Here is a 24630-nt window from a genome sequence, read left to right on the forward strand (position 1 = left end):
TTTTATTGTTAAGAATTATTTTTCTTTCTGTACAAAGTAGATAGTGGTTTTTCTTTTGCAAAAAGCCTTCTAAGAATGTTACAGTCCAGATATCAAACAAGTTTTTTTTCAGCCAAATTTTGTTCAACATTGTTCTTTCATGACCTCTGATGGTGAAAACGTAAACTGACATTAAAATACCAACAGAAATAATGCCACAAATTCCATTTATCTTGTTAGTGAAACTCTTTTCCCTTCTTTTCATATTTATTTACCTTGAAAATGTAATGGTATCAATTATTCAATAATCTAGAAAGTGTTGCACAAGTTCACACCACTTCAAAGCATAAGAAACTCCTCTTATTCAGTCTATAAATCTCTACATGTATGCGTGTATTTTATAAAGCAGAGTGAACATTTTAATGGTGCAGCAACTTACTATTATGACAACTAGCTGTCAAATGGAAATGGAATAAAGTTTGGATAAGCTGAAATAATTATTTTAATTTTCAAAGCCATTACTCTTCCTAAATCTGTCTATACATGAATAAGGCAGCATGATTGCATATTAAGACCTGAATTATTTGGATTTCTTTATTACTTCAACTTAGTTAATAAGATTACTGTCTCAATCTGAGTTACTCCTGAAAAGGTACTTTATCTGGGAACATGACCCCAGAGGGCTTCCCTGGTGGGGCTAGTGATAAAGTATCAGCCTGCCAATGCAGGAGACTAAAAGACATGGGTTTGATCTCTGGGTTGGGCAGATTCCCTGAAGGGAGGCATGGCAACCCACTTTATTTTTTATTTTTATTTATTTTTAATATAACATTTATTTTAATTGGAGGCTAATTACTTTACAATATTGTATTGGTTTTGCCATACATCAACATGAATCCACCACAGGTGTACACATGTTCCCCATTCTGAACCCCCTTCCCACCTCCCTCCAGATACCATCCCTCTGGGTCATCCCAGTGCACCAGCCCCAAGCATCCTGTATCCTGCATTGAATCTAGACTGCCAATTTGTTTCTTATATGACATTATACATGTTTCAATGCCATTCTCCCAAATCACCCCACCCTCTCCCACAGAGTCCAAAAGTCTGTTCTAGACATCTGTATCTCTTTTGCTGTCTCACATACAGGGTTATCATTACCATCTTTCTAAATTCCACATATATGCGTTAGTATACTGTATTGGTGTTTTTCTTTCTGGCTTACTTCACTTTGTATAACAGGCTCCAGTTTCATCCATCTCATCAGAACTGATTCAAATGTATTCTTTTTAATGGCTGAGTAATATTCCATTGTGTATATGTACCACAGCTTTCTTATCCATTCATCTGCTGATGGACATCTAGGTTGCTTCCATGTCCTGGCTATTATAAACAGTGCTGTGATGAACATAGGGGTACACGTGTCTCTTTCAATTCTGATTTCCTCGGTGTGTATGCCCAGCAGTGGGATTGTTGGGTCATATGGCAGTTCTAGTTCGAGTTTTTTAAGGAATCTCCACACTGTTCTCCATAGTGGCTGTACTAGTTTGCATTTCCACCAACAGTGTAAGAGGGTTCCCTTTTCTCCACACCCTATCCAGCATTTATTGCTTGTAGACTTTTGGATAGCAGCCGTTCTGACTGGTGTGAAATGATACCTCATTGTGGTTTTGATTTGCATTTCTGGACAACCCACTTTAGTATTCTTGCCTGGAGAATCCCATGTACAGAGGACTCTGGCAGGCTACAGTCCATGGGGTCACAAAGAGTTGGACACAACTGAAGCAACTTACATCCATGCACCTGATCCCAGAGCCCAGGAATAATGAATTAGGGAGTAAAAACAGGCAGGAAGGAAGAGCTGAAAAAAGGATGCATTATCAAAATGACCACGGTCAACCTATCCTGGATTCCACAGGCCTTCTAAAAGACTGCAGTGAAACCCATGAAATAAATTGAAGGGGGATTTCCTGGATGCATCGTGGTTAGGACTCTGCACTTCCACTGCCAGGGGCTGGGTTCGACCTATTAGGGGAACTAATCCTGCATGCCTTGTGGCTCCACTGGGGGAAAAAAAATAGAGAATGATTTTTCAACAGGCTTTCATCTCTCATAGGGCCTCCCTGGTGGCTCAAATGGTAAAGAATCTGCCTGCAGTGCAGGAGACCTGGGTTCTATCCCTGGGTCGGGAAGAACCCCTGGAGAAGGGAATGGCAACCCACTGCAGTAGTCTTGCCTGGAGAATTCCATGGACAGAGAAGAGCCTGTCAGGCTACAGCCCATGGGGTTGCAAAGGGTCGGACAGGACTGAGCAACTAACACTTTCACACTTTCATCCTTCATAGGTTTAGTGGCCCTCAGACTTTGATTACCACATACCACTTGTATGTTACACATATGTGGTAGTTCAGTGGGCATTCCACACCCATACTTCTTGCCAGAAAATGTTCAGGAAAGGAAGCAAGAGGCTCACACCTCGGCCAGAGGTGAGGCACTTTCCAGTGGCACCTTCATGAAGCTGGTGAAAGTCAATGGGCACTGGTTGTAGAAACAGTGACTTCAGTAGAATGCAGGGCCAAGTGAATTTTAGGTGATATACAAAGTGGTCGCTGATGCACTAGGACCTTTGCAACACACAGATTCACTTTTTCTCTCTATTAACTCCGAATCTGTCACCAAGTCTCCTGCCAGAGGCTAGCCTGCCACGATTTCTGCAAAAGGGTTTGTGGAACAAGCTACAGTCCCTGCTGCCACAGTTGGTCCTCAAAGCTTTATAGTCATTATCTCTCTTCTCTACCACTGATTCTAAATCTCTCTCACCATGGCCAGTATCTCAGCTGACCTAAGGTTGTTTGCCTGGAGTGATCCAGACCTTCTTCCTCTAGGTTTGATTTGCTTGCCTTCATCAGGGCTTCCCTGGGGGCTCAGACAGTAAAGAATCTGCCTGAAATGTGGGAGACTAGGTTTCAATCCCTGGGTGGGGAAGTCCCTCTGGAGAAGGGAATGGCAATCCACTCCAGTATTCTTGCCTGGAGAATTCCATGTACAGTGAATCCTGGCTGGCTACAGTCCATATAGTCACAAAGAATAAGACACAACTGGGCAACTAACACTTTCACTTTTCCTCAGGGCATAGTTGCTGTAAGTGCAATTCATCATGATCACCTGTCACAAAACATGAGGAGATGCATTAGTCAAGCTGTTGGATATTTTTCCCTGCCTCCATCATATGGCAGTGATTCAAACTCTTTGTGTTAATAAGGGTAGGTTACCCTTGCAAACAGGCTTTCCAGGTGGAACTAGTGGTAAAGAATCTGCCTGCTAATGGAGGAGATGCAAGAGATGCGGGTTTGATCCCAGGGTTGGGAAGATCCCCTGGAGAAGGAAATGGCAATCCATTAGAGTATTCTTGCCTGGAGAATCCCATGGACAGAGGAACCTGGTGGGCTACAGTCCATGAGGTCACAAAGAGTCGGACACAACTGAGTGACTGAGCACGTAGTCTTACAAATGTACTAACATATTAATTCTCTTTTGCTTGATGATCCACAAGTGAGGAGCCAAATTACTCAAATGAGGATCCCAGAGTGATCAGGTGATAATTTCTGTGGAACTCTTTTACTTTGACCTCTGGTGGCCCTGATAAATGGCCATAAGGCCCTTTGTGGAAGTGTAGTGAGAATGTTTATAACCAATCTGATTACATTACACATACTTCCTCAAGGGCACTCACCCTCCCTTTGAACCCTTGGTAACTAGATCTATTGAAACTAAATAAATCCAGAAATAGGGTGAAGGATCTGGATTTTCCATTGTGATATCTGATGTTAGTACTCTGTTCACAAGATCTCTTTGTTACACACTAACACACACACACAAACATATACACACATATCAAGTAATCACTCAATCAGCTGTCCACTTAATCTCATCCCTCAAAACACCATGATGTATTAGTTATCGGCACAGATTTCTGTAGGTCAAGGCAACCTCATTGGTATGGCAGAATTCTGCCCATTTCAGTAATTACAACCATCTTTCCTTTGACAGTTTCGTATTGCTACTGGCAGTGAGAAATCTCATAACCACACTGACACTGGGGAAACTAGTTCCACAGCAGCATCTCCTGTTAAAAACTCTGACCTGTGGAGGACAGAAATCACCAAGTCCTTTTACACCAATGAATTTCTTCTTGCCTTACTGAAGGAAATGTCCTATGAGTCCTCCTAAGGAGCAAAGTCAGGTGCTAGGGTGTAGATATCACATAACAAAACTACTCTAATATTCCCAGCTCTGTGAGCCTCCTGACATCTTCAATAATACTCTGCCAAAGCAATTTCAGCGTCTCTACTTCATCTGCCTATTGGCCATTAGCACATGCAGGCTTCACAGAAACGTCCTAGCAGCAAATGACCAGCACCAGGTGTTCTCACTTGCACATTGAACTCCAAGGCATGAGTGAGTGTTCCCATGTCCATAAATCCTTACACAGCCTTATTTTATCCTCCTTATCAGTTCAACACTCCAAAGAGCCTCTCCTTCATATGTTCCCCTGGTTCCTTTCTAGTATGTATAATGTGGGACCCGCCCTTTCTGAAAACCATTTTCTCCCAGAACAAGGATTATATTTCCATGCTCAGATTCTGAGGCTTGACCTGAGTCACTGGCACAGAGATGGTGAATTGTGGCAGGGCTGGATCCTGAAGAGGACAAGTGTCATGTTGTGAGTTGCCTTTCTCATATGAGGGCCCTGACTCAAGATAGACAATGAGACTGTGCCTTCATTCTCTGTTGCACTTTATGCTGAAGAAAATGATGATCTCCTCAAATGCTCATAGAGGTCCTTGCCATTTATGATGTGCTTTGAATTGATTTTGGCTGACCTGAGGCAGTTATTTTCTTTATTTCAAGGAATCCAAAGAAATCAATAAAAATCCAGCCATCCTTATAATTCCCACTGCCACCATACCATTCAGGTATAACAGTAAGTATATGAGTCAACTCTCACTTTCCACCTGTATCTCTGCCCAACCAACCTCATATGAGAAACGAGGAGCTGTGTTTCAATGGTTGCCACCAACCCATTTCCCATTAGCAGTGGAATTTTCATTGCCATCTGACTGCTGAGTTACCCAGCTCCTAAATACCATCTTAATGATCCCCTTTCCAGGGTTAATTGTGATCTATCCATCTTTCCTAATGTTTGCCTGAAAGCAGAACATGAGACACAGCTTTGCATAAGAGTCATCTATTAATATTCAGAAATGGATTACCAAGTAACAGTAGCGATGAACAAAGAGGGTCACAGGATGGAACGCCAATACAAGAATGTGCTAACAAGTTGGTCTCTGTGGTGAACAACTGGCTCTGGATCACAGAGGACACTCTTTTTAGTCTTATGAAATGAGTATCAATTCTGTCCAGGGTCAATAAGGAAAATCATTTGTTCATCAGCTCCAACCCCCATTGATTAAGCTTAGACCTACAGAGATTAATTTCTGCATACTTCCAAGCTTCAAGTATTGAGTGCTGAGTGGGTTCCCTCAAGTCAGAGGAGCCCCATGGATCAGAAAGCCAGAGGTCCACACTGCAGGCTCCAGGCAGGCACACAGATGAGTTAGACCTGTGTGTAGCTAGTGACAGCCTAACTGGAAGTGGTCCCAGCAGCTGCAGCTAGAGTAAAAAAATGAGGCCAAGAAGATCTGAGGCTAATAGGTATCTGTGAAAGACTGTGCTGCAGCTGCTGCTGCTATGTCACTTCAGTCATGTCTGACTCTGTGCGACCCCATAGACGGCAGCCCACCAGGCTCCCCTGTCCCTGGGATTCTCCAGGCAAGAACACTGGAGTGGGTTGCCATTTCCTTCTCCAATGCATGAAAATGAAAAGTGGAAGTGAAGTCGCTCAATCATGTCCGACTCTTAGTGACCCATGGACTGCAGCCTACCAGGCTCCTCTGTCCATGGGATTTCCCAGGCAAGAGTACTGGAGTGGGGTGCCATTGCCTTCTCCGGTGAAAGACTGTAAAGGAGGCCTAATTTGCAAAATGCTTCCTAATAAGGATGGGTGAGAAAGGTTCCTAGAAGAAATGAAGGCTAAATTGAAACCTAAACCCCTGAAGGATGAGTAGAGGGCAGCAAGAATTGATAAAAAGGAAACACATCATTTTCACAGAGAAAGTAGCTTTCTCCATCTCCCAAGGGTTGAGGGATCTTCTAATGTCTTCTAACCACACCCTACTTCTCCTACAATAGCTGTGCTTGTACAAAACTGCAATTTTCCAGTCACTTGTCTATCTGCTCCACTAGATCAAAGACTCCACCAGGGCAGAGATTATGACTGTCTTCACCCACTCAGCACTTGTTAGAAACAAAAATATAGATTTAATTGAATTGTCTTTTAGACTGTAAAGAGGTGAAGTAACCCATGTGCAGCTCCTAGCAACTTAAGTGCTCAATAAAACAACAGCTTCTTAAAATCTCTGTCATAATATTCAAGTCCTTATCATAGGGCACAGTTCCTGGCATGCACACATTTGTATTACAATAAACAATTGCTGAAAGAAAAGTTCAGGCAGGACCCGATGAGGCCTTTATGTCTGCCAGCATCAATGCTTTCGATTGATGCTGATTTTTCTTTTTATATCCTAAATACTGTCCTCTGAAACTCCAACGTGCTTTGTTTTTATTTTTTAGAGGAAGAAATAGAAAAAATAAAGTAAAATGCAAGAAAATAATTGTAAGATGCCGCAACAGAACAGGGGCAAAGGAATAGTGGGAAACCACAGAGATGCTCTGATATTACTAATAGGTAGGGCTTGGGGTGTGTCTGTGTATCTTCAATTTCTTGTCCACTAGATGGTGGAACAGAGTCCCTGTCCTGAAAACAGAGCTCTGTCCTGAAAACAGAGTTTCATTCACAACGCGCACGCAGGGCGTTGCACATGAAGGAAATCACTCAATATTTTTCAAGGTTGCCTCTTGGAAAGCAGAAGGCTGAAATAACACGGGAAGAGAAGATTTGGAAGAGATGAGAAGCGGTGAGAAACGCTGAAATTCTAGGACCAGGGGAGCTAAACTACATTTCCCAGGAAGCCACGGGCGGACCCGCCACATGCCTCACTCCTGTTCCCGCGCTCACGACCCTGTCGTACATCCACCACCCCAAAGAGCACAGGGAGGGCCGCAGAGTCTCCAACGGTGCAGCAGCAGCGGCTCCCACCCGCCAGACCTCCTGCTAAGCCACGACCACCCTAACCTGCGCTCGTGGAGGCGAGAAGACGCAAGCTACAGTCCCTCCGCGTCCGCAAGCCACGTGACCAACTTGCATCATGTGACTCCAGAGGCTTGCGGCTGCAGTCCGTAACCCTGGCAACTGGCTCCCCCGCCCCCCAACCTTGGACCTTCCGGGAAAGCGCGGAATTCGGAAGCAAAGGTAGGTGAGGCGTGGATACCTGTTTCCCGCTCGGTTCAGCAGCGTCCAGACTGTGCTCAGACCTGCTTCTTGGGGCCTTGAGTTTCGGGTCACTCCCCACCTCCGCCCCGACTGCACTGCGAGCGCCTTTGTCTTATCGCGGCCGCCAAACGCGCGTTTCCTGGGGCCGGGTACTCGGCGGGCGGGATCCGCCTTTAACCTAGAATTTGGGGCCAAGAGCTTAACAGCCGCCACCCTGAGCTGAACCGAAATGCAGAAGACGGGGAGGAGGTGTTACTGCGCAGGTGGGCCGAAGTGTTGACCAAGTCTCCACACCTCCCGCCTCTACGAAAGGAAGCTGGGGTCGGAGCTGCTTCAAGGAGTTGCAGTCCCTAAGTTGACGCAGACCCGCCGTTGGATTCATGAGGGGAGACTGGAAAGAGTTTAGCGTTGCGCGTCACCATTGCATAGTTTTTGTTGACCTTCCCTCCCTCCAAAAGATGCTCAATTTGTTCAAATTTGTGTACTCCACTTTGTTTTAGGTAGATTCTGATTCTTAGTAACTCAGTCCAGAAATTTGTATCTGGAAGCGTCCCCAGTGTCAGGAACAGTGTATTTTGCAAAACTTCTAAATATGGGTTGATAATCAGCTGAATGATAAAACTACAGAACTCCGCCTTTTCCTTTGCAGAAGGGAAAGTCTTTTGAATATGCTAGTTTTTAAAAGTTTTCTTGAGAAGCCCTGGTTTAAGAGATGTTTATACACACACACTCACAGATAGGCATAGATTTAGGAAATATTGTGGAGACCACTTTTTAATCATTGGATATTAGAATGAAAATGCAATTCTGAACTCAAGTATAATGGACACTGTAAAAGCTGCTTGTTAAATCAATTTTATTAATGAATTAGGAATCTCTCATTCAGTTTACTGGTCAATGATTGTACGTATATGCTAAATCATAAGAGAAATGCCTGTGCAGGAGTGGGATCACTGGATCATATGGTAGTTGTAGGGAAAGAGCAAACTGGCGAAATTGGCAGTGGTCAGGCCCTCTCACCCCAGGGCCTCTCGCCCTCACCCCACAGTTTGTAAATACATGTAAGAGCTGAGATCACTTATAGCAGTGGGCATGCAGGTAACTTATATAAGCCCCACCTGGAAAGCTCTTGCCTCTGCATTATGGCCAGGTTATGGCTGTGTCTGCTGGGTCAACCATGGCAGAATACATTGCTACTGCTGTGTCAGTCAGGAGAGACTATGTCTGCAGTTCCTAGGGTTCCTTGAATTTTCTTCCAGCTTATGGCTGGCGACTTGCCTACCTTGGGTTCAGGGAACGGACAGTGAGATATAGCAAGACAGTAGTTATATTTTTGGTTTCTTATAAAGAACCTCCATACCTTTCTCACACTATGGAGAACACTCCTAGTGGCCACACCAATTTACATTACCACCAGTAGTGTAGGAGGGTTCGCTTTTCTTCACACCCTCTCTAGCATTTAGTGTTCGTAGACATTGTGGCCTTTCTGACTACTGTGAGGTGATATCTCATTATAGTTTTGATTTGCATTTCTCTAATAATTAGTGATGTTGAGCATCTTTTCATGGGCTTCTTGGCCATCTGTATGTCTTTGGAGAAATGCCTATGTAGGTCTTCTGCCCATCTTTTTTTTTTTCCTTCCTTTTTATGTTGAACTGTAAGTGAACAGCTGAAACTAACATAACAGTGTAAATTAACTATATTTCAGTATTTTTTTTTTAAAGAAATGTCTGAAGTTCAAGTCTGCCTGTTTTTTTGACGTAATACGGATTTCCTTAAAGGATGTTTACTATCTCTTGCCATTTAGTGTTTCCAATGTTGTAAACACTTCAGAATGTTTACTTTGGAAAGTGAAAAGTATTGATAATGGCCCACTGTTCCAAAGAAGAGCTGGATGAAGAGTTTGAACAGTTCATGAAGGAAGTAAGTATATTTTTAGAAGCTATATTGTAAATTATCTCACCAGAAACTCATTTCTTCAATTTTCCCCTTCACCTGTAAGATACAGTCAGTCAGTCATCAGGCTCTGTCACCTGTCTCCAGAGTATATCTATCATCCCTCTAGTTCTCTCCCTTTTCACTGCAGCCATCCTAATCCAGGGCACCATTATCTCATTAGGCTACTGCAACAGCTCCTACTCCCTGTCCCAGCGGTCCTTCATCACACTGCAGCCAGCATGGTCTGTGACATAAATCAGACTCTGTTTGTCCAATGTAAAACACTCTATTCCTACCCATCACGTAGAGAATAAAATCCAGACTGCTTCCTGGGGCTGGCACAGCCCTAGTGCTTTTGGGTATGTCCACCTCACTGACTTTATACCATTCCTTCCCATTTTCCAGTCATGCCTTTTTTCTCCTCCAGATATGCCAACTCAGTTCATGTTAGGAGCTTTGTACTACTAGCTGTTCCCTCTGCCAGTACTAGGAGCTTCCCTGGTGACTCAGACGATAAAGAATTTGCCTGCCATGCAGGAGACTCGGGTTCAGTCCCTGGGTGGGAAAGATCCCCTAGAGAAGGGAACGGCAACCCACTCCAGTATTCTTGCCTGGAGAATCCCATGGACAGAGGAGCCTGGCGTGCTGTATAGTCCATGGGGTCACAAGGAGTCAGACATGACTGACGTTTCACTTTCCATGCCAATGCTGTCTGTTCTTCTGTTGTTTACCTGGGTGGTGAAGATCTCTTCTTAAAAATCCTATGTGAGAGAGGTTTTTTTCCTACTGACCCACTGAAAGAAAAAGTAGCCATCAGGTTCCTTCTTAGTATACCATGTGCTTAATTATCCATGTTGCACTTATAACCATTCATTATTTTACTTCTTTAGGTCTGTTTTCTGCCTCCCATAAGAATGAATGGTCTGTGACATAATGGCTGTGTTTTTTTAATTGAAGTATAGTTGATGTACAGCATTATACTAGTTCAGATAGTGATTCTGTTTTCATAGATTGTATTCCATCTAGAGGTATAAAATACTGGCTATATTCCCTGTGCTGTATGATATATCCTTGTAGTTTGTTTTAAACACAGTAGTTTGTACCTTTTAATCCCTACCCCTGCCACTATTTTGCCCCTCCTTTCTCTCTTCCCACTGGTAACACTAGTTTGTTCTCTATATCTGAGCGTCTGCTTTCTGCTTTGCTATATTCATTCATTTTACCCTTTTTTAGATTCCACATGGAAGTGATAACATATAGTACTTGTTAACCCTGACTTATTCTACTAAGTATAATACCCTCCAGGTCCATCCGTATTGTTTCAAATGACAAAATTTTATTCTTTTTATGGTGGAGTAATATTCCACCTTCAGTTCAGCTCAGTTGTGTCTGACTCTTTGCGACCCCATGAACCGCCGCATACCAGGCCTCCCTGTCCATTACCAACTCTGAGTCCACCCAGACCCATGTCCATTGAGTTGGTGATGCCATCCAACCATCTCATCGTCTGTCGTCTCCTTCTCCTCCTGCCCTTAATTTTTCCCAGCATCAGGGTCTTTTCAAATGAGTCACCGCCTCCCATCGGGTGGACAAGTATTGGAGGTTCAGCTTTAGCATTAGTCTTTCCAGTGAGCACCCAGGACTGATCTCCTTTAGGATGGACATATATGCATATATACCACACCTTGTTTATCCATTCATCTGTTGATGAATACTTAGGTTGCTTCCATATCTTTGGTAGTGTAAATAATGCTGCTATGAAAAATTGGGATTCGTTTATCTTTCGAATGAGTGTTTTTGCCGCCAGAGATATATCCAGGAGTGGAACCACTATATCACATGATACTTCTGTTTTCAGTCTTTTGAGGAACCTCTGTACTGTTTCCATGGTGACTGCGCCAATGTACATTCCCAATAACAGTGTACGTGGATTCTCCTTGCTCTACATCCTCACCAGCATTTGCTATTTGTAGCTATTCTGATGGTCTTCACAGGTGGCTCAGTGGTAAAGAATCCACCTGCCAACGCAGGAGACCTGGATTTGATTGCTGAGTCCGGAAGATCCCCTAGAGGAGGAAATGGCAACCCACTCCAGTATTCTTGCCTGGAGAATCCCTTGGACAGAGAAACCAGACAGGCTACAGGGGTTGCAGAGTCAGACACCACTGAGCATGCACAGAGCCATTCTGACAGGTGTGAGGTGATAGCTCTTTGGAGTTTTGATTTGCATTTCCCTGATTAGTAATGTTGAGCATTTTTTCATGTGCCTGTTAGCCATGTGTATACCTTGTGCCCATTTTTTAATCAGATTGGGTTTTGGGGCCAGGGGGGAGGTTGCTCTATTTTTGCTATTGAGTTGCATGAGCTATTAATGTATTTTGAATATTCACCCCTTATTGTACATATGATATGTGATTGTTTTTTCCCATTCTGTAGGTTCTTATCATTTTGTCAATGGTTTCCTTTACTGTGCAAAAGCTTTCAGGTTTGATTAGGTCCCATTTGTTTATTTTTGCTTCTGTTTCCTTTGCCTTAGGAGATAGACCTAAAAAAATAACTGCTATGATTTATAACAAAGTGTGTTTTCTTCTAGGAGCTTTATGGTTTCAGGTTTTATGCTAGGTCTTTAATCCATTTTGAGTTTTTGTATATGATGTGAGAACTATTGTTTTACATGGAGCTATTCAGTTTTTCCAGCACTACTTACTTCAGTAAGAGACTTTTTCCATTGTATATTCTTGTTTCCTTTGTTGTAGATTTATTCACCATAAATGCATAGGTTTATTTCTGGGCTCTCTGTTCTGTTCTATTGATGGATGTGGCATTTTTGTGCCAATACCACAGTGTTGCGGTTACTGGAGCTTTCTAGTATAGTCTGAGGTCAGAGAGCTTAATTCTTTTTTCTCAAGATTGCTTTGGCTATTCAGGGCCTCCAGCTTCATTCTTTTTTCTCAAGATTGCTTTGGCTATTCAGGGCCTTTAATTGTTTCATATAAATTTTAGGATTACTCTAGTTCTGTGAAAAATGTCATGCATATTTTGATAGGTATACATTGTCTGTAGCTTGCTTTGGGTGGTATGTACATTTAATAACAATCTTCCAGTCCATGAACATGAGATATCTTGCTATTTCATTGTATCACAGTCAGTTTCCTTTATCTTTATTTTATAGTTTTCAGACTGTATAGCTTTCATGGGCTTCCCAGGTGGCTTAGTAGTAAAGAACCCAGCTCTAATGTAAAAGACAGGGGTTTGATCCCTGGGTCAGGAAGATGCCCTGGAGAAGAAAATGGCAACCTACTCCAGTGTTCTCGCCTGGGAAATCCCGTGGACAGAGGAGCCTGGCGGGTTACAGTCCATGGAATAGAGTCAGACATGACTTACCGAGTAAACAACAACCACGTCTTTCAGCTTCTTGGTTAAGTTTATTCCTATGTATTTTTTTCTTTTTGATGTGATTTTTAACACACAGAGAGACTATTTTTGTCCATTTTTATCTGTTAACATTTGCTTTATATATTTGTTGTAGTTTAGTCGCTATGTCATGTCTGACTCTTTTGCGACCCCATGGACTGTAATGCGCCAGGCTCCTCTGTCCATGGGATTTCCCAGGCAAGAATACTGGAGTGGGTTACCATTTCCTTCTCCAGGGGATCTTCCTGACCCAGGGATCAAACCCAAGTCTCTTGCATTGCGTGTGGATTCTTTACTTCTGAGTCACCATATTAGGTGCATATATTTTAATGACTGTTGTATCCTCTTGTGTTGATCCCTTTATCATTATATAATGCCCTGGGTCTTTGTTATAGGCTTTGTTATAAAGTCTATTTTGTCTGATATGAGTATTGCTACCCTTGCTTTCTTGTTTCCATTTGTGTGAAATAACTTCTTGCAACCTCTCAGTTTGTTTTTGTGTGTCTTTATCTCTGAATTGAGTCTCCTGTAAGCAACCTATAGATGGCTTTTTTTGGTTGATGTTGTTCAATCAGCCACCCTATGTCTTTCGGAGCATTTAGTCCATTGACATTTCAAGCAATAGGTTTGTTCTTACTGCCATTTTATTGCTTATTTTGGGGTTTTGTACTACTTCTCTGTTCTTTTCTCCTTTTTATTTCTTCCCTGTGGTTTGATGATTTTCTTTAGTGATATGCTTGTGTTCCTTTCTCTGTAGTGTTGGTGTATCCGTTGTAAGTTCAAACACATTCTAAAAGATCTGTATTTTTTTCCTCCCCTCTCCAGTATTTTGTGTTTTTGTGTTTTGGGTCATATTTTACATCTTCATTTTTTATCCCTTACCTGTTTATTGTAGTTACAGTTGATACAATTTTTCTTTTCAATCTTTGTGATAATGTAAGTGGTTAGTTCACAGCCTTTACTATATATGTGTCTTAATCAGTGAGATTTTTCCTTTCCTATATGTGCTTGCTTCTTATAGCATTTTCTTTTCCACTGAGAGAAGAGTCTTCAACATTTCTTTTAGGATCAGTTTAGTATTGATGAACTCTTCTAGTCTTTGCTTGTCTGAGAAGTTCTTCATCTGTCCTTCAGTTCCAAATGATAAGCCTACTGGGTAGAGTTTCCTAGATTTTAGTTTTTTTCCTTTTTAGCATTTTAAATATGTCATGTCTTTCTCTTCTGGCCTGCAAAGTTTCTGCAGAAAAATCATCTGATAGCTTGGTAGGGGGAGGAGGGGTGGTTTGCTTGTATGTGACCCTTTGTTTTTCTGTTGTTGCCTTTTAGAATAATCTCTTCCACTTTTAACATTTTAATAACTCTTCAGTTATTATATGTCTTGGTGTGGGTCTATCTGGATTCATTTTGTTCAGGACTCTCCATGCCTCCTGTACCTGGATATCTGTTTACTTCTTCAGGTTCTTCTAGAGGCTTCCCTGGTGGCTCAGATGGTAAAGCGTCTGCTTGCAGTGTGGGAGACCTGGGTTCGATCCCTGGGTTGGGAAGATCCCCTGGAGAAGGAAATGGCAACCCACTCCAGTATTCTTGCCTGAAAAATGTGAATGGAGGAGCCTGGTATGCTACAGTACATGGGGTCACAAAGACTCAGACATGACTGAGCGACTTCTCTCTCTCTCAGGTTCAGGAAGTTTTCAGCCATAATTTCATCAAATAGATTTTCAACTCCTTTCTCTCTGACTTTTCCACCTGGGGCTCCTATAATATGAATATTGGTATACTTGATGATGTCTGAGAGGCCCCTTAAGTTGTTTTCATTTTTTTAATTTGTTTTTCTTTTTCCTGTTTGATTATTCTGTCCTCTAAATTCTGCTATTAATTTGCTCTAGTGTGTTTTTCATTATAGTTGTAGTCTTCAGATCTGATTGGTTCTTTTATATTTTCTAGTTTCTTGTCAAAATTCTTGCTGTGTTCGTCTATTCTTTTTTCTAATTTAATCTTAGGACTAATGCTTTGAACTCTTATCTGGTAAATTGTTTATCTCTGTTTTAGTTTTTGTTCTTTTGTTTGAAGCATATTCCTCTGTCTTCTCATTTTGTTTAACTTTCTCCATCTCTATGAAATTAGGTGAAATAGCTACCTATCCCCATCTTGAAGGAGTGTCCCTTTGTAGGAGCATCCCTATACAGTCTGTGTGCCCTGTGGCTTTGATGGGAGAGCTGGATCTGATGTAAACAGGAGTCATGTCTTTATCTAGGGTGGGCTGATAGCTATCATTTTGGTAAGCAATGGGACTAGAGATGAAGGTGCTCAAGTCAGAGCCAGGTGTCAGCCAGGGCTCCTTCTCTGCTCAGTGACAAACACCACCCTATGAGAGTGGGAGCAGGTCCCAAGTTGCTGGAGCAGAAACCCTGAGGGTCGGGTCCCAGCTGGTTCTGTTCCCTGTGTGTACACTTCCTTCTCCTGGCATTGTCATCTTTCCCTAGAGAGGAGCAGAGCTGGAGCAAGCGGGGCTGGAGTAGGGGTTTGGCTTGTTTCAGGGTGGTTACAGGACGGCAGCCAGAGCTCCGTGCAGCTTCGTCTGCTTCCTCCACCTTGTTTTGGGAGTAAGCAAGTGTGTGCACACTCCTCACAAGCGGAGTTTGGGTTTCTTACAGCCCTGTTGTCACTGGCTTTCTAACCAGCTAAGGGGGCTCCTGTCCCCAGTGTTAGACCCCAGGGCTGGTGCCCCAAATATGTAGTTCTAGACACTGACTCCCCAGCGTGGGTCTCTGAGCCTTTTAATCCCCTTCCTTCTCTGTATCCCTTCCCTGGAGAACAGGCCCTGACCTGATCTCTTTTCTTCTGTTCCTACCCGAGTTCATATGGATCTTTCTTATAGCTTGTGCCACTTAGCATTTTCAAGGTTCATCCGTGTTGTCTCATCTGTTAGTACCTCATTCCTCTTCTGTAGCTGAATAATATTGCATTGTATGGATTTGCCACATTTTGTTTACCTGCTTATCAGTTGATGGACATTTGCGTGCTTTATACTTTTTGGCAATTATCAATAATGCTGCTATGACAATTGTATATAATTTTTGTGGGTATATGTTTTCATTTCTCTTGTGTATATAGCAGAGGGTGGGAAATGTTGGGTCATGTGGTTTAACCTCAACATTCAACCTTTTGAGGAACTGCCAAACTGTTTTCTAGGTGGCTGCACCATTTTACTCTCTCATCAGCAGTATATTAGTAGTTTTAGGCTTCCAGTTTCTCCATATCCTCAGCAGCACTGTTGTTCACGGGGGAGCCAGCTTCTGTGTTTTGTTTTTTATGATCGTAGCCGGAAAGCAATGTGGAAGATTGTCAAAAGTGAGAATACCTTCTGTGCATTAGACAGTGCCTTCCCGGGCATTCTCCATTCTTTTATGATCTTTGCCACAACCCTGCAAGGTCGGTGTTACCTTGCCTGTTTTCTAGATGTATAAACAAAATTAACTTATTTTGAAGTTAAAATTTGAACTCAGATCTCTCTGGCTCCAAAAACCTGCAGTCTTTCTTTCATGCCCTTACATAGCCATGAGTTTAGGAGGAAATGACTGAATCTGAGGCAGGTTATCAGAGTTGGGTAAACAGGGAGAGACAGAAAGGAGAGAGAAATGGGACATTTCAGGGTGACAGTGAAGTTTAAGGCTGAACGGAAAGTGATCCAGTGAAAATTCAGATAGAGTAGAGTATTCTTTCTTTCTTTCTCCCCCTCTTCCTTCCTGGTGGTCAGGAAAGACTGAATTCTTTTTGAACAATTTTAAATGGCTTTCTTACAAGTCATTGAAGTAGAGTTGTTTGCTTGGCAGGTGGAAATGTGTGTGTAATCATCTAAAAAATTTAAAAAGTGATTCCACTGCCCTAGTTGGGGGACCATACAGTGTCTTTGAAAGTGGACAGGTTTCAGGGAAACCCAATTTTGAACCCCAGCTCTGTTATCACTTACTGACAGTAGCAACCTGGGCAAGTTGCTTAACTTCTCTGAGTTTACTTCCCCATCAGTAAATCTCTGCTGGATTGTTTGAAGAGTGAGATAACCTGGGTATAGATCCTGACATAGAGCAGGCAAGTCATTAATAAGTGTTAGTTTCTTCTCCAGAAGAATTGTGTTAAAGTGAGGGTAAAAAGGACTAAGAGCAGAGTTCTGGGTAAGTTTCGTATTAACGAAAGAGCAGAAGAGCCAAAAGCTAGAAGAGTTGGTTAGGAAAGGTCACAGAGATGAGGTGTAACCTGGAGGAGGTGGTACAGTGAACTTGAAGAGAGTTTCAGGAAGTGAGAGTTGGTCACTGTCAAATCCTGTGGTCTATCAAGGAGACCGCTGATGGTGGTTCCTTATTTGTGGATTTCGGAGGTCTTTGGTGACTGAGGAGAGTTGTTTTGGATGGGTACCAGATTTTAAGGAGTTTAGCAATGACCTTGAGAAGTTAGAATGTGTATAAAAGAAGAGTGATGGGTAGACTGAAAGGGAGATGCAGGACTAAGGACCTCTGCCTCTCTCTCCTGTTTGTTTTGTTTGCTTTTTAATTTGTTGTTTAGTCTGACTCTTGCGATCCCATGTACTGTAGCCTGCCAGGCTCCTCTGTCCAAGGAATTTTCCAGGCTTGACTACTGAAGTGGGTTGCCATTTCCTTCTTCAGGGGATCTTACCGACCCAGGGATCAAACCCACGTCTCTTGCATTGGCAGGGGGATTCTTTACCGCTGAACCACCTGGGAAGCCCTTTTCTAATAGAGGAGACTTGAGTGTTCATTCTTTTATCCTACGATTATGCCAGGTGCTGTGCTTGGCCCTGGGGATGCAGCAAGGAGCAGGTTTAATAACCTGAGGGAAGGAGGGATGGGAGTTTGAGGAGGGAGTGAGAGAGAGATACAGTAGGATTACCTGGTAAGAACCTGGTGAGCAGGGAAGTGGGCCCCTCTGCAGGTTCTCCTTGGCGTGGAGAAAAGAATTTCTCTTCTGAGAGAGGAAATCAGTGTCTTAACAGGTGAGTTGAGTGGTAGAGTGGAGGGAGTGAGAAGAAGGGTGGTTTTGACTGTAGGGTCTTCATTTTCTCAGTCAGAGAGATACTGGCTGAGAGTAAGGGAGGTAGTTTGGATTTAGAGTAGGAGTTTATGGCTGTAGTAAGATTTGGACCTAAAGGGTAGCAAAGGAAAAATAAATTTTATTAATAAGAAATAAAGTTTATTAATCATTGTGACAAGCACTAATTATCAAGATCTAAGAGAAACATTTTCAGTGATAAATCTGGGATTCTTGAATATGAAATTCAGTAGCTTATATCTGATTTAGCTTTCAGATGATTCCTTTGAAAATTCAAATAAAACACCTAGACAACCTAAAGAAGTGAAGAAGAAAGATACAGTGCCATGGTGGATAACTGAAGATGAATTTGAAAGTGGTGGTAAATACTGCTAATTTTAAATTATTTGACCACAAGGGGGCAGACAAGACTTTTGATTCTGGATTTTCTTACTGTGCTGTTTAGGTTGGCCAAAAAGTTCCTTTGGTTTTTTAAGTAAAAGTAAAAGACACATTTTTTCATTTTCAACAAGAACTTTATTGAACAACATATTCACCATTTTGTTCCACTACCTTCTGCCATTTTTCAGAAAACTTTGTAATTCCATCTTCCCCAAACTATCTTTTTGAGCAAAGAATCGTTCCAGGTGCCTTTTACAGTCTTTCAGGGAATTGAAATTTTTTTCCATTAAGAGAGTCTGGTAAATACAGCGGATAAATCAAAACTTCCCAGCTAAGCTATATCAATTTTTGCCTGGTCGTTGAAGAAAGTTGTGTTATCTTGATGGAAGATCATATGGTTTATATTGACTAATTCTGGATGCTTTTCATCAAGTGCTACCTTTAGTTGGTCTAACTAGGATCAGTACTTGTTGGAATTAATTGTTTGTTTTTCCAGAAGGAGCTCATCATAGAAGGCTTCCTTCCATCCCTACCATATTACAACATCACCTTCTTTGGATGAAGACCAGTCTTGTGTGGTTGGTGGTGGTTCATTTCATTTGCCCCACAATCTCTTTGGTTCCACATTATTGTACAGTGTCCCCTTTTCATCACCCATCACAATTTATTTTAACATTTTTATTATGTTTCAGTAGAGAATTGCATGTGGATACAGTCAGGAAATTTTTTTTGCTTAACTTATGTGGCACCCAAAGTGATTAATGTAACCATACTTGTGCAAAGGATTTTCAGTGCTTGACTTCAATATTTTAAGTATGTTAGCTGTCTCCTGCATGGTATAACATTTATTGTTCTCAATTAGTTTCTTGATTTGATCACTATCAACTTCAGCTGGGCTCCCTGACCATGTAGCATCATCCAGTGAGAAAACTCCAGCACAAAATTTCACAAACCACTTTTTAAAAGTTTGATCAGTCATGACACCTTCCCCATTCACTGCACAAACCTTTTTTTATGTTTCAGTAGCATTTTTACCTTTCTTGAAATAATAAAGTATGATACACCAAATATGTTCCTTTTTCTTCCATCTTTAGTATTAAAATGGATACGCAACAATTCACCAGTTTTGGTAAGGTTTTTTTTTTTTAATGCACCCTGATATGCCAGCTGTCACAATATAATCTAACAAAACTTTTTCTAATGAAGTTAAAGACAACTAAGCTCTATTAGAGCCATTTTTTGGAAAAAATCAAATGAACCTTTTGGCCAACTCAATATAAATATATAAGGAAAAAAATACTAATAGTGAATTTTAAGCTTGCATTGATTTTCATATTATATAACTTTATATTTGTTATATATTGAGAATCTGTATTTCTGCAGTATCAGATTGTTTTACATTCAAATAATCTATAATTACTTAGTTTTAGATGGTGAATAATATAGGTATATTTATATGCTACATTTAATGGTAAATTGATTTAAGGTGATTTAATAAGCTACTCTGACAATGTATTAATGTCATTGCATTTGGAAGATTTTAATAGACCTGTTGATTTTGGTATCACTGTCTGTTAATAACAGTAAAAAAAACAAATACCATTGTCTTAATGGTAAAGCACTCATTATTGATCCTGTCTAGCACATGCGTATACCTCTCCCAGAACTTTTCCTGGTCACATTTTACAATGCAAAAATCGCTCCCTTGCCTGTTTCCTGCATTATAGCTAGTATATATGATACTGCCAAATTCTTAAGGATCCCCCGGCTACCTCTGTTAAGTACCTGTGATAACAGAAACTGTGGATCTTTAAGCACTATTTTATGAACTGATAGGATTTCTATAGTTCTTTTTCCTTGTACTCCTTGACCCTCAACACTAAATAGTAAATATTTAATAAGTAAATATTACAATTTAATAGTCATTTCTCTGTTCTTTTTAACACTTTACAGTAAGGAATTGTCTTATTGAAAAATTCAGTGTATTTTTTCATAAATCTATAAGTCATGCACAATGCTAAAGCTTGTATATGAAGAATTTTTTGTTTTAGAATCTTTCCCCGTATTGGTGTTTGAAAAGGATATTATATGATTAAGTGCTATTGAAATAGTTGACAAAAATTTGAGACTTAATTAGCTTTAAAATCTCTCTCCTAGAAAGTAGTGAATTAGAGTTGGGGTATGCAAACTTATGCAAACTCACTCTAAAGGAAAAGAGTGAGTCCTAGACCAACACTTAATGTAACCTAATTAAAGAGACTAAATTTTTTTTAAAAAAGAATGTATCAATCAGTGGATTTGATTAGTAAGGGATGCAAAGGATACTTAGAAAGGAAACTTTGACAATGTCCATTTAAACACAGGGGAGAAGGTTTCTCTACCCAAGGGCATAACCTGGTCCCTCATTCATTCACAAGCATTTACTGAGCTCATATTACCATCTGAGTATTTGGCACTAGTATACAAAGATAAAATATGATTCCGACCAGCAAGAATGTAGATGCTTCTAAGGGAGAACTGAACCACCCGTCTTGAGAGGAATGCGTTTCTTAAAGAGACATTATTAAACATCAACATTGAGCCAATTCTACCTTATAATTTTGCTTTCTCTTTCAATTGCCATTAAGACAAAATGTTCTGCAGAGAAGGTGAAACTGTATAATTCTGTCTACTGGTTATACTCTTCATTGTAAATAATTGAATCAGATCTTGGTTTTGGTTGTATTAGTCTCTTGTGAGGTGGGTTAGTGTGGGTTACATCCCTGAGTCCATCTTCAGAGCCCAGCTAGACCCCTGGACAGATGCCTCAACAGCACTCCTACCTTGGCATGCGTATTTTCGTCTGAAATCTGATTTTCTCTGTGTTGAAGTTATTATGAGACCCATTAAAACCATTATTCACACAGAGCCATAAAATAATTTGATTTTGAACCCTTTCCAGTAGGACACCAAGTAGGAAATTGAAGTCAGAATTTGTAACTTATTTTGATAAGGCTTTCTTCTAAGCAAAAGTGGTGTTTTTCTAATCTCAGTCTTTATATCAGACATTATAGTTATTTTTTCCATATATCAGTTTTTTACAACAGTTATATACTGCTAGGATAAAGAAAATTTGATATTGTATAACTTTTCCAGTATTTTCTAGTGCTTTTAGAATGAAGAGCAAAACCCTTTCCCCAGCCTGTGAAGATGAGCATGGTCCGACGATTGGCTCCTGCCTTAGGGTTACTTCCCCCAGACTACCCTCACTGACCTTTTTGCATTCTTGCATGTGGCCTGCCCTCCCATTTTTGACCCTTGGACCTCCTTGTTCCGCAGCCTGGAGTTGTCTCCCTTCCTTCCTTCATGGAAGGCAGGAGATATCTTTCAAGTGGCATGGTTTATGTATTAAGTACTTGTGCTTCAGAATAATTAATTTTTAAAGTCTTGATGCAAATTTTTAAAATCTTCCATTGGGTAAGATTCACACAATCAAATAGAATTATAATTTTCCTTTTGTGAATTTTTCATCTGATTAATTTTTATTTCATAGAGCAGATTTAGCTGCTGTCTCCTAGTGTGAAAGTGAAAGTGAAGTCGCCCAGTCCTGTCTTTGCGACCCCATGGACTAGTAGCCTACCAGGTTTCTCCCTCCATGGGATTCTCCAGGCAAGAGTACTGGAGTGGGTTGCCATTTCCTTCTCCAGGGGATCTTCCCAACCCAGGGATTGAACCCTGGTCTCCCGCATTCCAGGCAGACACTTTAACCTCTGAGCCACTGGGGAAGCTGGTATAACTCATATAATAGCATAACAAGTCTAAGCTGGTATAACAGTATTACTACGTTGGCATAGTGGTCAACACAGTACTCTTAATGTAAATATCCAACTATGTTAAATCCCATCCCAGGACCATTTGGGACAAATGTAAGCTATTTGAAAACAAAGAAGACTTCTCAGCCTGTTATGGAAACAGAAGAAGAGTCTGCTGAAAGGATTCAGTTTCTTAAGAGCAGTGGAACCTCTATCTTGAGTGTTGACAGCTTAGAGGCCAATGGTAAGAATTGTGGGGGATATAAGTTGACAGGTTAATTATGATGCTTATAATTAGAATTTTTAGAAAAATTAACTCTTAGCTCTCTTGGAGCCTTCACTGAAGTGTGTAGACAGATTTAATATCTTCCCAGAAGGTTTAGAATTACACCTCTGGAGAATCCATATAACCTTACATATTATGAAAACAAATCTATGTTTGGTAGTAAAAGAATAGGTAAATAAAGATTTTTTTTTTTAAGTTTTGCTATATAATTTCAATAAATGCAGCATTAAAATTAATTTCTTTAAAATTGTATATGTTAATGAAATATATTTGTGCTTTCTATTTAGAGATAGTTTCTGAGCTCAATCATAGTGTTCTTGGATTGGGACTGGACACGTTAGAAGAGCAAGAGGAAAAAGAACAATTTTTTGCCAGGCTTGAGAAAGGCTTAACATCGTCCATTGATTATTCAAGGTTAAATAAGGAATTGGATTCTAATGACTCTATACATTTTAAAGCTTTACATAGGTAATGTAAATACAATATAAACAAATCATTAAATAATTTTTGTGTCTTTCTATATTTTTATAAAGCTAGTATATGCATGTAATTAAAGGGTAAACATTATAACAGGCAAAATTTAAATCTTTTTAAATTCTATTTTCTGTTCATTATTTTGATTATTTGTGTCTTTATGAGTGTGTAGAATATGATTGGTATATATATTGACTGGAATACATTTGTATTTGAGCCTCTAGATACCTAAAATTTCATGCATGATATATTTTTGAGGTAAACAGCATATTGTTGAATAGACCTAACCAGCAAGGTAATCTATTAAGCATCTTCTACAAAGTGAGTCCAGGTAGCTATTAGAAACTCAGGGGAGGGACTTCCTTGATGGTTCAGTAGTTAAGACTCTATGCTTCCAACTGCAGGGGACACAGGTTTGATCCCTGGTTGGGAAGCTAAGATCCTGCATGCTGTGTGGTATGGTCAAAATTTTTAAAAATAAGGTAGGAACAAAAAGGGAAAGAGGAACCAGGGAGCAAAGACAGATCTGGTTGGTGTCCTACCTTTGTATATGGTTCACCCTAAAGATTCTCAGGAAACCTCATTTATCCTGGAAATTCTACTAGTTTACTGAGCTGGTGCCTTGTGCATGCCATAGACCTTTGGCATTCTCAAGATTTGTGAGACCTGATATATTTAATATCCTCAGTTTTAAGTTTTCCATCTAATTTTGAAAATTATAAATGGAAGTCAGATTACAAGTTTAAGGTTTTAAGAACACCAAACTACAATTAAATTAAGGGTTAGGAAACTCATACCTCTGGTCATTAGAGTGCCTGGTCTCCTCAGGATGCTTAGTTCTTACAGACAGTGGACAAAGCAGTGACTGTCATGAACTATGTAGGGTCTGAGATTTTTACCCTACTTGCAAACTAAACTGTGGTTTTATGGAGGCTGACAGTTAACAAGGATTCTTGGGTCAGAAACAAAATGACTTTCTCTTGACAAAAGCAGAACCCCATATTTCTTCAGTGGCTGCAGTTTCAGGCTTGTAAGATCCTTCATTTTTAAAACATTGCCTTCATAGTTTCCAGATTTGCAGCTTTTGCTAGAACAAGAGTACTTAAGAAGAAATATGTATTATTAAAAGAGATTTTAAAAAAATATTCACAAAAGATTGCATGGAAATACATTATTAATGTGTGATATTAAATATTTTCTAGTAATCAAGCTAATATGGAGCTAAGTGAAGATAAACATGAGCATGAATCAAAACATGAAGAACTGGCAGGTAATTTCAGTGGTTTTAAAATTTACACTATTTGAAAAGATAATATAGCTTTTTCCCCCTTTTTAAAATTAATTTAATTAATTAATTAATTAATTTTTAAAATTTTGCAATACTGTATTGGTTTTGCCATACATTGACATGAATCCGCCACGGGTGTACATGAGTTCCCAATCCTGAACCCCCCCTCCCACCTGTCTTCCCATATCATCTCTCTGAGTCATCCCAGTGCACCAGCCCCAAGCATCCTGTATCCTGTATCAAACCTAGACTGTTGATTCGTTTCTTACATGATAGTATACAGGTTTCAATGCCATTCTCCCAAATCATCCCACCCTCTCCTTCTCCCAGAGTCCAAAAGTCTGTTCTATACATCTGTGTCTCTTTTGCTGTCTCGAACACAGGGTTATCATTGCCATCTTTCTAAACTCCATAAATATGTGTTAGTATACTGTATTGGTGTTTTTCTTTCTGGCTTACTTCACTCTGTATAATCAGCTCCAGTTTCATCCACCTCATTAGAACTGATTCAAATGTATTCTTTTTAATGGCTGAGTAATACTCCATTGTGTATATGTACCAC

General features: G+C 40.5%; 1 protein-coding gene across 1 annotated transcript in view; it reads left to right on the top strand.

Annotated features, from left to right (window-relative positions):
* Positions 1-9261: 9261 nt before the first annotated feature.
* Positions 9262-24630, top strand: part of CEP162 (centrosomal protein 162) — a 93030-nt gene continuing 77661 nt past the window's right edge. The window contains exons 1-5 of the mRNA XM_068985367.1: positions 9262-9355; positions 18098-18209; positions 22118-22264; positions 22594-22774; positions 23983-24050. Of these exons, the coding sequence (XP_068841468.1) occupies positions 9299-9355; positions 18098-18209; positions 22118-22264; positions 22594-22774; positions 23983-24050 (565 nt within the window). The 5' untranslated portion in view covers positions 9262-9298. The remainder of the gene's footprint in view (positions 9356-18097; positions 18210-22117; positions 22265-22593; positions 22775-23982; positions 24051-24630) is intronic.

Source organism: Capricornis sumatraensis, chromosome 13 (genome assembly GCF_032405125.1).
Source record: "Capricornis sumatraensis isolate serow.1 chromosome 13, serow.2, whole genome shotgun sequence".
NCBI classification, from domain to species: domain Eukaryota; kingdom Metazoa; phylum Chordata; class Mammalia; order Artiodactyla; family Bovidae; genus Capricornis; species Capricornis sumatraensis.